At 44.2% G+C, this 14512-nt stretch overlaps 1 protein-coding gene across 1 annotated transcript; it reads left to right on the forward strand.

Annotated features, from left to right (window-relative positions):
- The first annotated feature begins 1380 nt into the window (after positions 1 to 1380).
- LOC103187216 (thioredoxin) lies at positions 1381 to 11753 on the forward strand. The gene is made up of 5 exons (XM_042332646.1): positions 1381 to 1456; positions 5960 to 6064; positions 9134 to 9193; positions 10375 to 10440; positions 10737 to 11753. Exons 1-5 carry the CDS (start codon positions 1430 to 1432, stop codon positions 10797 to 10799), a joined length of 321 nt encoding a protein of 106 aa, XP_042188580.1. The 5' UTR covers positions 1381 to 1429; the 3' UTR covers positions 10800 to 11753.
- The last annotated feature ends 2759 nt before the right edge of the window (positions 11754 to 14512 follow it).

A 14512-nucleotide genomic window follows, 5' to 3' on the forward strand; every position in this document is an offset into this window, starting at 1 on the left:
GGAAGCTTGTCCAACGTTTCGCCCTGCCGGGAATCGAACCCAGGTCTCTCGCTTGCAAGGCTACTGCTCTAACCACTGAACTACAGGATTCCACATATTTAATTGTTGGAGGAAACTTACACCTTTTTCCAGTTTTTTTTTCTTGCCTTGATCAGTCAAAGAGGGGATGAAATCCACACTCCCCACAGTCCAGAATAAATTCTTAAGTGATTGCATAATATATTGTAAATCCAAATTTCAGAGGAGTCATCCAGAAAAGTCTCCCCTCTTTTATCTTCCCCCTCAATAGTCCTGTTAATTTTTAAGTGAAACACCATGCTTTGGACAAAGTTGGAGAAGAAGTGAAATACATTCCTTTAGTATCAGATTGATTCAGTTGGTAACACTTCTTGTGTCTGGATCAGAGGTTTGGGGTTCAAGCCCACCTCAGTCCTTAGTCTCATGGTCCAGGTTGATGTTCCAGTGCCATGTGCTGTGGGGCTGTTGTATCATCAGAGGCGGTGTCTTTCAAATGAGATGTTATTTCCGGGTGATGCTCTTAAAGAGATCATAAAAGGGACAGACTCCAATACAATCAGCGTCTCTGATCTATTATTGAAAATCTTCTCATAGAAGTTCCTGGGTAATGCAATAATACTTTCCAATCAATAATAATAATAATAATAATCCTTGCATTTGATATAGCGCCTTATCACGTCTTCTAGACGTCTCAAAGCGCTTCACAGAATATACTGTAAAGTGAATTGACTGTATATTTGTGGGCGAAACGCGGCAGCCAATTGCGCACAGCAGTGTCCCACAAACAGTCGTGGATTGAAGTGGATCAACCACGAAGGATGAGTCTTATGTAGTCCCCACTACATTTTAGTTTCCCTAAAATTTCTACAAGATGTATGTCTGCAGATTTCTTTCGAATGACAAGTTCTACAATCGCCCCCCACCCCACCCTCCCCCTCCCCCTCCCCCAACCCCAACCCAATTTTCATGTTATTATTTTTTGATGCTGTTGTATTTCTATTCAGAAAATTAAAAATAAACGTTAACAAATCTCTGATCAAATATCAGGAGACGTTCCAAATCCGTTCGGTTTCCTCGGTCGATCGAGAAAGAAGGAATATATTTTTGGGGTTTAAAATAAGAACAGCGAGAGGGGAAAACAGCTAAAATAACATCAGGGACATGGAAACAACTGAGTGTGTAAATGAGGACCATGTGGACAGTGCAGTGAGGGCTGCACCTGCGGTGGTGGTGAGGAGGTGAGAGGCTGAGGCTGGCGGTTGCCAGGGAACCAGAGCCATTAGCCCGGAGCCGGGGACAGCGCGGAGCAGCTCTCACCCCCACCCCAGGCCCGGCCCCGCCCCGCCCCGCCCGCCCGCACTCCCTCCCTCCTCACCGCACACAGGGCCACACTCAGCTCAGCTCAGCTAACATGGGGGTCCGGGTCCTGGAGAATCAGGTGAGTAAATACCCCCTCACCTCACCCACTACCCCCCCCCACCCCGGCCACTACCCCCCCCCCCCCCGGGCCACTACCCCCACCCCCCCGGGCCACTACCCCCACCTCCCACCCCGGGCCACTACCCCCCCCACACCCCGGGCCACTACCCCCCCCCCCCCCGGGCCACTACCCCCCCCCCCCCGGGCCACAGCCCCCACACCCCGGGTCACTACCCCCCCCCACCCCGGGCCACTACCCCCCCCCGGGCCACAGCCCCCCCACCCCCCCGGGCCACTACCCCCCCCCCACCCCGGGCCACAGCCCCCCCCCACCCCGGGCCACTACCCCCCCCCCCCCACCCCGGGCCACAGCCCCCACCCCACCCCCCCGGGCCACTACCGCCCCCCCACCCCGGGCCACAGCCCCCCACCCCACCCCGGGCCACTACCCCCCCCCCCGGGCCACTACCCCCCCCCGGGCCACAGCCCCCCACCCCCACCCCGGGCCACTACCCCCACCCCCTCCCCGGGCCACTACCCCCCCCCCCACCCCGGGCCACTACCCCCCCCCCCGGGCCACTACCCCCCCCCCACCCCGGGCCACTACCCCCCCCCGGGCCACTACCCCCCCCCCCCACCCGGGCCACAGCAGCTCTCGGCGGGTCTGAGAGGGTGAGAGAGATGGGGGTACAGGAGGCTGTCAGTCACTGAGAGACAGTCAGTCAGTCAGACACTGTGTGTGTGTGTGTGTTAGCCTGTGTGTGTGTGTGTGTTAGCCTGTGTGTGTGTGTGTGTTAGCCTGTGTGTGTGTGCGTGTTAGCCTGTGTGTGTGTGCGTGTTAGCCTGTGTGTGTGTGTGTGTGTGTTAGCCTGTGTGTGTGTGCGTGTTAGCCTGTGTGTGTGTGCGTGTTAGCCTGTGTGTGTGTGTGTGTTAGCCTGTGTGTATGTGTGTTAGCCTGTGTGTGTGTGTGTGTTAGCCTGTGTGTATGTGTGTTAGCCTGTGTGTGCGTGTTAGCCTGTGTGTGCATGTTAGCCTATGTGTGTGTTAGCCTATGTGTGTTAGCCTATGTGTGTGTTAGCTTGTGTGCGTGTTAGCTTGTGTGTGTGTGTGTTAGCCTGTGTATGTGTTAGCCTGTGTGTGTGTATTAACCTGTGTGTGTGTGTGTGTTTTAGCCTGTAGGTGTGTGTTAGCTTGTGTGTGTGTGTGTGTATTAACCTGTGTGTGTGTGTTTTAGCCTGTAGGTGTGTGTTAGCTTGTGTGTGTGTGTTAGCCTGTGTGTGTGTGTGTATTAACCTGTGTGTGTGTGTGTGTGTTTTAGCCTGTAGGTGTGTGTTAGCTTGTGTGTGTGTGTTAGCCTGTGTGTGTGCGTGTTAGCCTGTGTGTGTGTGTGTTCATGTTAGCCTGTGTGTGTGTTAGCCTGTGTGTGTGTTAGCCTGTGTGTGTGTGTGTTAGCCTGTGTGTGTGTGTGTGTGTTTTAGCCTGTAGGTGTGTGTTAGCTTGTGTGTGTGTGTTAGCCTGTGTGTGTGCGTGTTAGCCTGTGTGTGTGTGTGTTCATGTTAGCCTGTGTGTGTGTCAGCCTGTGTGTGTGTTAGCCTGTGTGTGTGTGTGTTAGCCTGTGTGTGTGTGTGTGTGTGTTAGTGTGTGTGTGTGCGTGTTAGCCTGTGTGTGTGTGTGTGTGTGTGCGTGTTAGCCTGTGTGTGTGTGTGTGCGTGTTAGCCTGTGTGTGTGTGTGTTAGCCTGTGTGTGTGTGTGTGTTAGCCTGTGTGTGTGTTAGCCTGTGTGTGTGTGTTAGCCTGTGTGTGTGTGTGTGCGTGTGCGTTTGTGTTAACCTGTGTGCATGTGTATGATAGGGGAAGTGGTTGGGCTGAAGGGGAGAACCTTAGGTTATACTGTAATCTCTCCAACCCGCACAATGCATTCTGTTTGCCTTTCCAGTGAACTCTCCGTGATGGCAATAGTGGATATGAAAGTGTTTGGGGAGGGGGAAGGTGAAAGTATTTTAGCAGCGGTGATCTGGTCTCTCCCTTTAGTTTGCGCTCGCCTTTCAATTGACATTTGGCCTAAAACCTTTATTAAGATTATTCAAATTAAAAACTGCCTCAAGCTCTTTCTTAATACAGATTTTCATTGCTCATTTCAAGATGTGTTGTTGACATCATGACTCTTTAAAATGTTAAAGGTTTGAGTGGCAAAATGCTAAAATGTTTCTTAGGAGTCGATTTACGAGAACTACATAATAATTTCAATATCAACCCTGTTCAAGAAGGTACAATTTTTTGAACTGTTTCATATTGTTCGCCCACAAAATACACAGTCACTTCACTCTTCAGTATAGCTTGTCAAATGCTTTGAGATGTCCTCCCAAAATATCATGGAAAGATTATTATTATTATCACCTTAATGCTTATAAAACAACCCTCATTCAGTAATACAGGGTACTAGGCATATCATTAATTGTGTGTTTTAAAATCACAGCCTTCATATAGAGGGAAGGTATTTAAAAAATCTCTGGAAGTCAGTAATGACCTTAACATTTTTGGCAAATGTAGAATAAATTGCTAGTTTAGGTTTATATGATTTTTCATGGTGACGATGGATCAACTTGTGGAAAGTGATGCTGTGAAGGTTGAACAGCAGCTTTAACCTTTGAAAACGATGCTGTTCATGCGTTTGTTTTTAATGCTGAGATAGTTCAAGTGGAAGGTGCTCAGGCAGACCTTGCAAAGAGAGAAGTTATTATGGGTGATTATTATTATTATTATGGGTTATTATTATTGAGGGCATATGATTGGTTTTTTTTTGCCCAGTTTTTAAAAACATATATAATTGATGTTGTATAAATGTGCTGCCACAAATGGTGGCATCAAGGTTACTTGTTGTATCTTCAAATACTCCTTGTGTTTGTTTTCTTTCTTTGAATGTGAGACTTGAAGTGGGCGTAGCATTGTGTATAAATTAGGCAAAACAACCCAGTATTCACAACCTGAATTTTGATCAGAAGCTGAATGGCTCTCAGTAGTGCTGAACAGAATGTTTTCTTCCCCTTTTGATGTTTCCATCAGTGGCTGCAGCTTTCCTGAGGTTGAGGTTCAGCACTGAATAATAATAATAATAATCCTTGCATTTGATATAGCGCCTTATCACGTCATTGAGATGTCTCAAAGCACTTCACAAAATATACTGTAAAGTGAATTCACTTTATATTTTGTGGGTGAAGCTCAGCAGCCACTGACCACATTATTATCCCTGGAAAAGTGATTCGCCAATCGACTGACAACCAGGTTCCTGCTCACTGCTGGGTAAACAGAGGTGTGTGGAGTAAGGAAACTTACCTGTTGAATCAAAGTGAGGCGAGCACGCTAACCACTATACTACAGGACACTTGAATTCAAAGAAATGTAAATGAAATGTAACCTTAGCCTTGAGGGAGAAATTTTTTCAAAATAATACACTTAAGTTTTGCCAAAATTATATTTTCCTCCATAATGTACCAATATTATTTTAGCCCTGAGGTAGTTCAAGTGTCAGATTCTACCAATATTGCAAGGTTTTGAACATCTAGGTTTCCTTACTCCATCCCCCTCCCCTCACCACCACCCCTCCTCTGTTTACCTAGCAGTAAGTAGGAACCCGGTTGTTAGTCAATTGGCGGATCGTTTTCAGGGATAATAATCCCTTCAAAAGTAAATAAATAAATAATAATTTGGTCACTCAAATCCCAGCTGTTTGTGGACACTGCTGTGCGTAACCGTCCGCAAAATATACAATCACTACACTTTACAATATATTCTTTGAAGCGCTTTGAGACGTCTCAAAGACGTGATAATGTGCGATATGAAATGCAAGGATTGTCATTATTATCTGCATCCCCTCAAAGTAGAAACGTACAATTCATGCTTTATCTGTACACCTTTTTTCTTCAAATTTTGTTTAATGAACATATGAACATATGTTTATGTACTGTTACGTGAAGGATATTACGTCAGTAAGTATTGTCGCTGATTCTTCTCCCGCACTCATTTGGTAAGTCCAGTTTCTCCCAATGTTTGCTGTCCTCACCGTTTAAAGGAATACTCCCAGAAAGTGAAGGGAAAAGATTTTAGAGTTAATTGCAATTCTTTATAACAATTTATATGAATCCTCTTGTTTTATGTAGGCCTTGGCACTTGGAACATTGAGAAGACTTGCATAAATCTTATTTTCTTTGTTTTACAATTACTGTATTAAAAAATAGGCATGAATGTTGCTGATCAATCGGTTTGCAGTTTGCAACCCCACAGCTTTATTCTCATATAGCTCAAATTGGAGAATAACTTCCTGATAGCTTGTCACTGAGTTCACAAGAATATAAACCTATTGGAAGGCCTTCTCCATTTGATAAGATCACATGCTTTGCCCTGGCTACTACAATCAGTTAGGCTCCAGGAAAAACAGACCTGGCTTGCCCATCGGCCTTGTAAGTGAAGTGTACTTACATGGAGGAGTGGCAGTGATTGCAATTTTTGTGCTGTTTCTCTTTCAGAAAGATTTTGAAATGGTGCTGAAGGAGGCTGGATGTAGATTAGTGGTAATTGACTTCTCAGCAACATGGTGTGGACCTTGTAAAGTCATCAAACCGCGTTTCCATGTAAGTATTGGTAAAATTATAATCCACGCACTGACATTTACAGTACGACGCTGTTTGAATTTCCAAAACAGTAAAATAATATGTTTCTGTATGTCAGCACAGCCAACATTATGAATTTGATGATCAAATTCTAATCAATGTTAACTTGCATCAGAAATTCTCTAAATTAGCTATTTTTAATAATTGCTCTGTAAGCGTATCCTTTCTTTCTGCAGTTTGAAAAGTATTCCCCCCCACTCCTCCAGAGTTCCTTCTGCCCCAAGTCTAAGGTGGTTTAATGCCCAGTGTTTATTATTGCTACTCTATAGCTGGGGAGGGCATCGAAGAGCTCCAATAACTACTTCCCTCACTCTGTATGAGGACAAGGGTCTTCTTTCCCCTACTTTGCTGTTCACAGAAACTCAGGGAAGATCAGAAAATCTGCACCATAACAATTGTGATGTGACAATTCCTGCACTGTTTTCTGAGTTACACATCATACATATATATTTTGAAATTAAATATAGTGTTGGAGTGAGGTGGAATTACTCTGATTTTCACACTTTAATGTCTAATCATTACATAGAATCTGCATTCCATACAGTAAATATTGATCATAGTTAATTATAATAATCTTAGCATTTGATATAGTGCCTTATCACATCAAAATGTGTCAATGAGCTTCTGCAAAGAAACAGCAATGTCTCTCAAACAGCCTTGAACTGAACAATTAGTCTTTTTTTAAATTGGGGGATTGTTGGCCAGGAATCCACTCCCCTTTTATGGATTATTTAACGTTCACCTGAACAGGCTGATGACTGTTGCCTTATGTGTGGGTTTACCCAAGAAAGAACCAACACTATGCAATTTGTGTATCCTTCAAACAACAAGATACTGTAAATTTGCAAAGGTTTCTTAGTGAGCCTCTTACTACAGTACTGACATTTCTATTTGAAGGGTTTATTAACTGTGAAAACTGTGAAGAATGACAAATGTAAGAGCTTTGCTCAGTTTCCCCGGAAAATTGCTTGCTGACTATCATCTTGCCGGTATATCAAAGCCTGATTCAGTTGTGAAATGGGGCAGCATTGTCAATAAAATACAGTTGGATCCAATAGCTTGACTATGAACTTCCAATGCGATATTTGTTGATTCGCATTTTGTTAGTCATATAACAATAAGCCTTGCACCTCCAACTGTTGGAACCATTGTTCAATAGGAAGGGATGTGTGCCAGAGTTGTCGACAGGAAGATGGTGGCAATACTCACACACACTTCATGCTGAGCTGTATTGCTCACCAGGAAGCTCGCAGGGAGTTCCTGGTACCTACTGTTCACCTACTCAGTGAGGGCTCAAACCTGCACTTGCCAGATGTCAAATTACCAACTTGTGACTATCCTCTTTGGGTGGGGGGGAGGTAAGTGGGTTCTCCTTGGAGATGAATTGATTCCAAGGTGACATGTTTGGCCACGAAATGTCAGAATCGAGCCAGCCCTCTGTGGTAGTCTCAGTAGTCCAGTTTCTGAGTCAGATGGGTCCACAGTATCCCAGGGCACTGCTGATGAAAGCACAGCCAGCCTGGCTCATCGGCAGGCCAGTCACTAGGGGCAGGGAATCATCCTACTCAGCTCCTGTTAACCCTGCAAGTCAAAGCCCCAACAGGTAGGGTTGCCCTAGTTGGACAAACAGCGGGAAAGTTTGCCAAACAGTGATATCAGTAGCAAGCTATGCAGTTTTAGCTGGTTAGACTCCAGCAGAACCCTAACACACACTCTGGGGTCCCCAAGCCTTGGCTCTTGCCAACCTGCGCTTAATACTTTCCGGAATTAGGTAAACAGGATGTGTCCCTCCAGGGAGAGAGTGAGCATTGCATTCCAACAATCTCTCTCTGGGATTTCCATGTGTAGGTGGGATGCATGGAAATCTCAGCTTGGTTTGGATGCTCTTAAGCATAGGTTAATGGGTCAGACACTAGGCTGACCAAAACTGCTTCACAAGATTTACAGTGAAGTGTCATGATGTGAATGACCAATATTATCTTAGGGATTGTTGGCTAGGATACTGGGAAAAATTCCCTTCTCTTTTCAAACAGTACTATGGGATCTTTAAAGTCCACCTGAACAGGCAAATGGGATCTTAGGTTAACGTCTCATTCGAAGGACAGCATCTCTGACCATGTAGCACTGCATTGGAGTGTCAATCTAGACTATGAGCTGAAAGTCATAGCTTGGAGCTTGAACTATAATCTTCTGATTCAAACTTGCCCTTTGACTCCTGAAGGCAGCAACTTGTGACAGGGTACATTTGCACAACAACTCTGGTTTGGCAGTTAGTATTGATTTATTTTTATTCAAAGTACATTTATTTGTTGATATATATTTACACTTGTCTCGGACAGTATCAAACCCGTTACAGAAATGAAGACGCAACACGTTATTATCCCGTTACAAAACACAACAGACCCGGCCCCTTGTGGCGAGGGGGTTGCCTCTGTGCACTACACTTTGATGAAGTGACCAAGGCTTTCCCACCTCAGGGTTCTGACTCCCTTTGCAGGGCGCAGTTAAAAATGGGGTCTTGTACTCCCCTCCCTATTCCTCCCATCTTAGTGGGGAGTGTGGATAGGTTCACAGCACACAGGTTGGCACGCATTTTTTTGCGACGCTCCCTTTAGGACAGTCAGGAAACGCCCCTGTGTACATTACCTCCACGTGCACGCCTGCACACAGCCTGATAAGGCACACTTGCCGCTTTTGGATGGCATACCAATGTGCACTGTAAGCACATGTGTTTACCCAAACACACACCCAGAAACCTTGCAAACACATACACTATACACCCAACCAGTCCCACCCCAGTCACTGCGGCGTCCCTGCCAAGGTTCTGTTCCCTTTTTCTACAGGAGCATCCCAGCGAAGTCCATCCTCTGCTGAACTGGCACCTACAGGTGTGCTTCCTACAAAATGGGGAGGGGGGCACATGGTGTAGAAATCAGGAATTGTAAATCTGGTTGTTCCGAATTTCCTTTTCTCCCCCCCACCCCCCAGCCTGTGGATGCAAAACCCAATTAGTTTTTTTTGCCCTCTTAGGAACTGGCAGAGAAAAATCCAACTGCAATATTCTGTGATGTTGACGTGGATGATGCAGCGGTAAGCAGAAGCACCAGTGACCAGACATTTCAGATGAAGCTTAATTAAATGCATAGATCAGAAGTTTTCATTCATGTCGGTTTGTCAACTTCTTTCTTAACTCCAACCATCTGGCTAAGATCAAATGTAGTATCTATTATTAGCTACTCCTTGAACTAGCACCTGCCAGAAAAGTTCTACTGATGTTCTTTTGTGAGGGGCTAACGCAACGAAGCTCACCATGAGAAGGGTGAGCTCCTGGCAACAGCTATGGTTTCAGCCCTCTGTTAGTTGGGATCGGTATTGCAGCACTTCTGATGTGAGGCGCGTGATCTGCCCTCACAGAGAGGAACCTATCCACACTGGAACACAGAACTACTTTGAGCACTTGTTCACTAGGCTCAGGCTGGGCTTGTTCTGCCCGAGAGATGATCCCGTTACCTGACTTGCTCGGGTGGTTGTGAAGATATGGTTCAGGTTCGCATTGTCCTTTGACAATTTGGAGCCTAGAAGAGTTTGGGGGGATTGGAACTTGTCTGCGGGGACAACCCTCGTTTACCTAAGTGGAACGCATTTGGTCTATTTTGGTTAATGGGGGTGAGCAGGTCTGACCTCGCTCCAGCTCTGTCACCTGCGTTCATGAGACATAAACTAATGAGCCCATTTCATTTTTCAAAGCAGGTTCTTATTATAAAAGCTACAATTTATCAAAGAAGGCAAAGGATCTTTATTTTAAGGATAAATAGTAATAATAAATAAAATTAATCCTTTCAAGTTGGGAAGACAACCCAAAATTCTTCAAAAGATATACTGTAAAGTGAGAATTACATATTAATACATTAAAATATGAATGTATTAAATATTAATATTAAACATTTATGTTAAATATTAAACCTACTAATTTTGAAACTTGCTCTTCAGTTTTTGTAAACAGCTGATGTTTACATTTTTTAAAAAATCTAGTGACGGTGAACTTGCAGAGCTCCAAACTAATGCTGCTGTGCTAATTGGAGGCTTATTTATATATGTGTGTATATATATATTTCTAATTCAAAGCCTATTTATATTATTTAAAATCCCGTATTATGATTAAGCCTACGATAAATAACAACAGCTCATATTGTTTGTTTCAAAAATTTAGTCTGAACCTTGTGTACATATATTGAGCTCTGCTGAATTCACCTCTCGTCTGTTTTCCTTAGGATATAGCTGAACACTGTGGAATAAGCTGCATGCCAACATTCCAGTTCTACAAGAATGGAGCAAAGGTAAATCGGGATTTGTACCGTGTGGGGGAATATTAGGTTAAATAAATTTGATTCCCTTGGGCTTTTGGTATCCCTGTTACTGGGATCAATCCCTGGGATTTTATGAACCCAAACTACCGCAATATAACAAAAATAACATCTTTCAAACGCATTCCTTAGAGGTTCTAGTCTGAAAGTGTTCAGATATTTACTAACATTTACTTTGAAGAATCTGTTATTGATGCTGGTAACTGTACGTTTTGTATGGGCACAATACTAAATGCAAGGATTATTACTATTATTTTATATTTCCTCAGGTGTTTGAGTTTTCTGGGGCAAATCGAATGACGCTGGAAGACAAAATCCAAGAGCTGCAGTAATCGTGCATGTAAAAATGCATTGAAACTGGTGTTTCAGACTAAAATGTTCAGTAATTTATTTAGTCAAACAATTTGTAAGAGATAGAGTTGTTTATCTAGAATGTGAATGAATAACGTTTCTTGGGGATTAAATCTGCTAGGGTTTTTCCAAGATCAGTTTCCTCAATTAAAAATGTAGGCTTTTAAAGAACATAAGTAGATTTGGTTATAATCTAATATCAAACTGACAATTTCAGCCTTAGTCTCCATCTCTGCAACTATCCTACTTTCTATAACATTTAGCATTGTTGATAGAAAATTATCTTGAGCTGCAATTTGGATAAATATGTTTTGTTTTCATCTTTACACAGAAATTTTCTTCACCTTAACTCCACCCACTAAACTACCAATTGCTGCTGGTAAACGTGCCCTTGAAAATTACTGATTGCAGTAGTTCTCGGTTGTGCACTCCATTCCATTAACTTTGTGACATTTAAAAATCAACCATGAGCTGTTTTTTTTTGGTCCGCGTGATATCTGACACATCAGGAAACCCATTTATCACACTTTGTCCATAGATGAAAAAAAAGACCATAACAGCTGACATTTGTGACATATTGACAAAGATGTTTCATTTTGGAGGTTGTACCTAGCAGTTTGTTGTAGTCTAGGTAGCCTGCTTTTGCCAATACTTATTTTTCTTAAGAATTTAGCAAGATCCAATAAATCAATTTCTTACTTACAACAAAAAAATTCTAACAAGACCATTAAATTGATCAAAAAGTTTTGAATAGAATGAGACCATCAGAATTTGATCTGCCTAAAACCACAATAGCAGCTATTTCATTTTGTTCTTCGCGGTTCAAGCTGGTGTATCTTCTGAATGTACACGTGTGGTGTAAGGTGTTTTTAATGTCTCAATATAATAAATATTGCGCTTAACATCGTTTTATTGAAATAAAGGTTTTCAGTCAAGCTTTTTTTGCCTCAAATCTTTACTTTGAAATAAAAACATAGACTTGTAACTTGCTGAAGATATTTTATCTCCCTCTCAAAACTATTTTTAAGGCATTCTGAAGATAGATTTAAAAAATTGCCAGAGTTAATTTAATTCAAGACAATGATAATGGGGTTTATCTGCATCAGGATCTGATGCAGTAGTGAAATAATAATAATAATAATCCTTGCATTTGATATAGCGCTTTTCACGTCAGGAGGACGTTCCAAAGCGCTTCACGGAACACACTGTAAAGTGAATTGACTGTATATTTGTGGGTGAACGCGGCAGCCAATTGCACACAGCAATGTCCCACAAACAGTTGTAGATTGAAAATTACCAATTTATTATTGTTTTTGATTTTTTTGAGGGATTATTATTAGGCGTGTGGAATAAGGAAACTTGCCCAGGGTTTCGCCCTCTGCCTGGAATTGAACTCAGGTCTCTCGCTTGCAAAGCGAGTGCTCTAACCACTGAGCTACAGGACTCCAGAAATGGAGCAACATTGTTGAAAAAATAGTCACAAATATTGTGACTGAATTAGCAATGAGATATTTGTTGATTCACAATTCATTACAGTTATACAATAATAGGCCTTGCATTTGATGACTGCACCTTACTCGTCAGGAGATCATTCTCGAAGTACTTCACAAGATTTACTGTAAAGTGTAGTGACTTTTGTGGGTAAATGTACCAGCCAGTTTGGACACAACAATGTCTTACAAACAACATCTTCGACAACGCAGCCCCCCTCCCCCCCCAAACTGCACGCAAGTGTCAGCCTAGACTTTGAGCTCCAAGTCCCGATCTTCTAACTCAGACTTGTCTTTTGACTGCAGATAGCAACTGCCATTTACACATCAACTCTGCCTTGGCAGTTAGTATTGATTATCAGACGCAATGGTGTTGGGAGGCATCCCAGTAAAGTCCATCTCTGCAGAACTGACATCCACATGTTTTCTTCCTACCAAATGGGAAGGGTGAGTTGGGGGGCATGGTGAAATCGGGAGTGGTAAATCTGGTTGTTACACATTTATTTTCTCTGACCCCTTTCCCTGGCCTGTGGATGCAAAACCCAATTTGCCTTCTTGCCCTCTTAGGAACTGGTGGAGAAAAATACAGGTGTAATATTCTGTGAAATTGACATGGATGATACAGCAGTAAGCAGAAGCACCAACAATAATTTGCATTTATATAGTGCCCCTCACGTGCCCCTCACGTTATGGTCCCAGAGCATTTAGTTCAATTGTATGCACAGATCAGAAGTGGAGAACAACAACAACAACAAAATTACATTTATAGAGTGCCTTTCATGTCAGGAGTAAGTCTCAAAGCACTGAACAGTCAGGTATCGGGGCCCGAGCATGGTGGAGGGTGGTGTAGGGGTGAGGGAAGGCAGAGAAGTGGGAGGGTGACCAAAGGCATGGTTGAAGAGAAGGGTCTTGAGACCGGCTTGAAGCACGCAGGGGAGGAAGCGAGGCAAAGGGATTGGGGGATGGAGTTCCAGAGGTTGGGGGCGGAGTGGCTGAAGGCTCTCCCGCCAATCGTGGGGTGGGTGGGTCGGGGAACATGGAGTAGGCCGGAGCTGGCTGAGCGGAGGGAGCGTGTGGGTTGGTAGGGGGTTAGGAGGTCACAGAGATAGGGTGGAAATGAAAAAAAGGGGAAGAAATGATGCTTCAGCTTGTATAGAGCCCATCTGGAGTATTGCATTCAGTTTCGGGCACCAAACCTCAGGAAAGATGTATTGGCCCTGGAGGGGCACTGGGAGTTGGGGTCGGGAGAGGTGAAGGGCAAGGGGTTGGGGGTGAGAGGGTGGCTGAACGCCCAGTCAATGAGAAAGGTCTTTACACGGGACTTGAAGGAGGGGATGAGGTGGAGGGATTGAGTCCCAGAGTATGGGGGCCTAGAGTATGGGGCAGAGATGCTGAATGCCTGACCGCCAATGATGGGGTGGGAAATGCGGGGGACCTGAAGCAGGCCAATGTCCACCGAGTGGAGGGAGCGGATAGGCTGATATGGGATTAGGAGGTCTGAGCGGTGCGGGGGAATGGAAGGACTGGACTATGAGGAGCGACTCAGTAAATTGGGCATGTTCACACTGAAAAAGAGAAGAGTGAGCGGCGACATGATTGCTGTCTTTAAGATTCTAAAGGGACTGGACAACATAAAGCATAATAGGCTGCTTCAACTTGTCCAGAACAGTAAAACCAGAAGACACGGCCTGCGATTGAAGGGGATAAATTCAGAACGAATCTACGCAAATACTATTTCAGTGAGTGTACAGTGAACCTGGGAACTGGCTCCTTCGGGAGACAGTTGAAGCAGGAAGTGTTGATTCTTTGAAACACAGATTAGATAGTTTTCTTTCGGGAAATAATGTGGGGGCAGTGTGGCTGAAGGTCCGCCCGCCAATGTTGAGGTGGGCAAGGCAGGGGACGTGAAGCAGAAGGTCAAACAAGACCCCAAGGTTCTGGACTGGCTCAGTAAGGTGGAGTGTGCAACCATGGATGGTGATGCTGTCAGTGCCTGAGGTGAGGAGGCGCTAATGGGAGCCAATCAGGAGAGCCTCGGTCTTGTTGACATTCAACTGAAGAAAGTTACTTCAGTTCTTGATGTCTGACAGACATTCTGTCAGCACAGCTTTGGTCCTGGAGTCAAGGGTGGAGGCAGAGAGGTACAGTTGGGTGTCATCTACATACCTGTGGAAGTTGACTTCATGTCTGCGGATGATGTCACC

Source organism: Callorhinchus milii, unplaced genomic scaffold (assembly GCF_018977255.1).
Source record: "Callorhinchus milii isolate IMCB2004 unplaced genomic scaffold, IMCB_Cmil_1.0 Scaffold1, whole genome shotgun sequence".
Classification (NCBI taxonomy): domain Eukaryota; kingdom Metazoa; phylum Chordata; class Chondrichthyes; order Chimaeriformes; family Callorhinchidae; genus Callorhinchus; species Callorhinchus milii.

Excerpts from the sequence above, each read along its gene's own strand:
- LOC103187216 (XM_042332646.1), top strand. The coding sequence starts at position 1,430 with ATGGGGGTCCGGGTCCTGGAGAATCAG. Across the intron at positions 6,065-9,133 it reads TCATCAAACCGCGTTTCCAT|GAACTGGCAGAGAAAAATCC; the intron begins GTAAGTATTGGT and ends TTGCCCTCTTAG. Across the intron at positions 9,194-10,374 it reads TTGACGTGGATGATGCAGCG|GATATAGCTGAACACTGTGG; the intron begins GTAAGCAGAAGC and ends TGTTTTCCTTAG.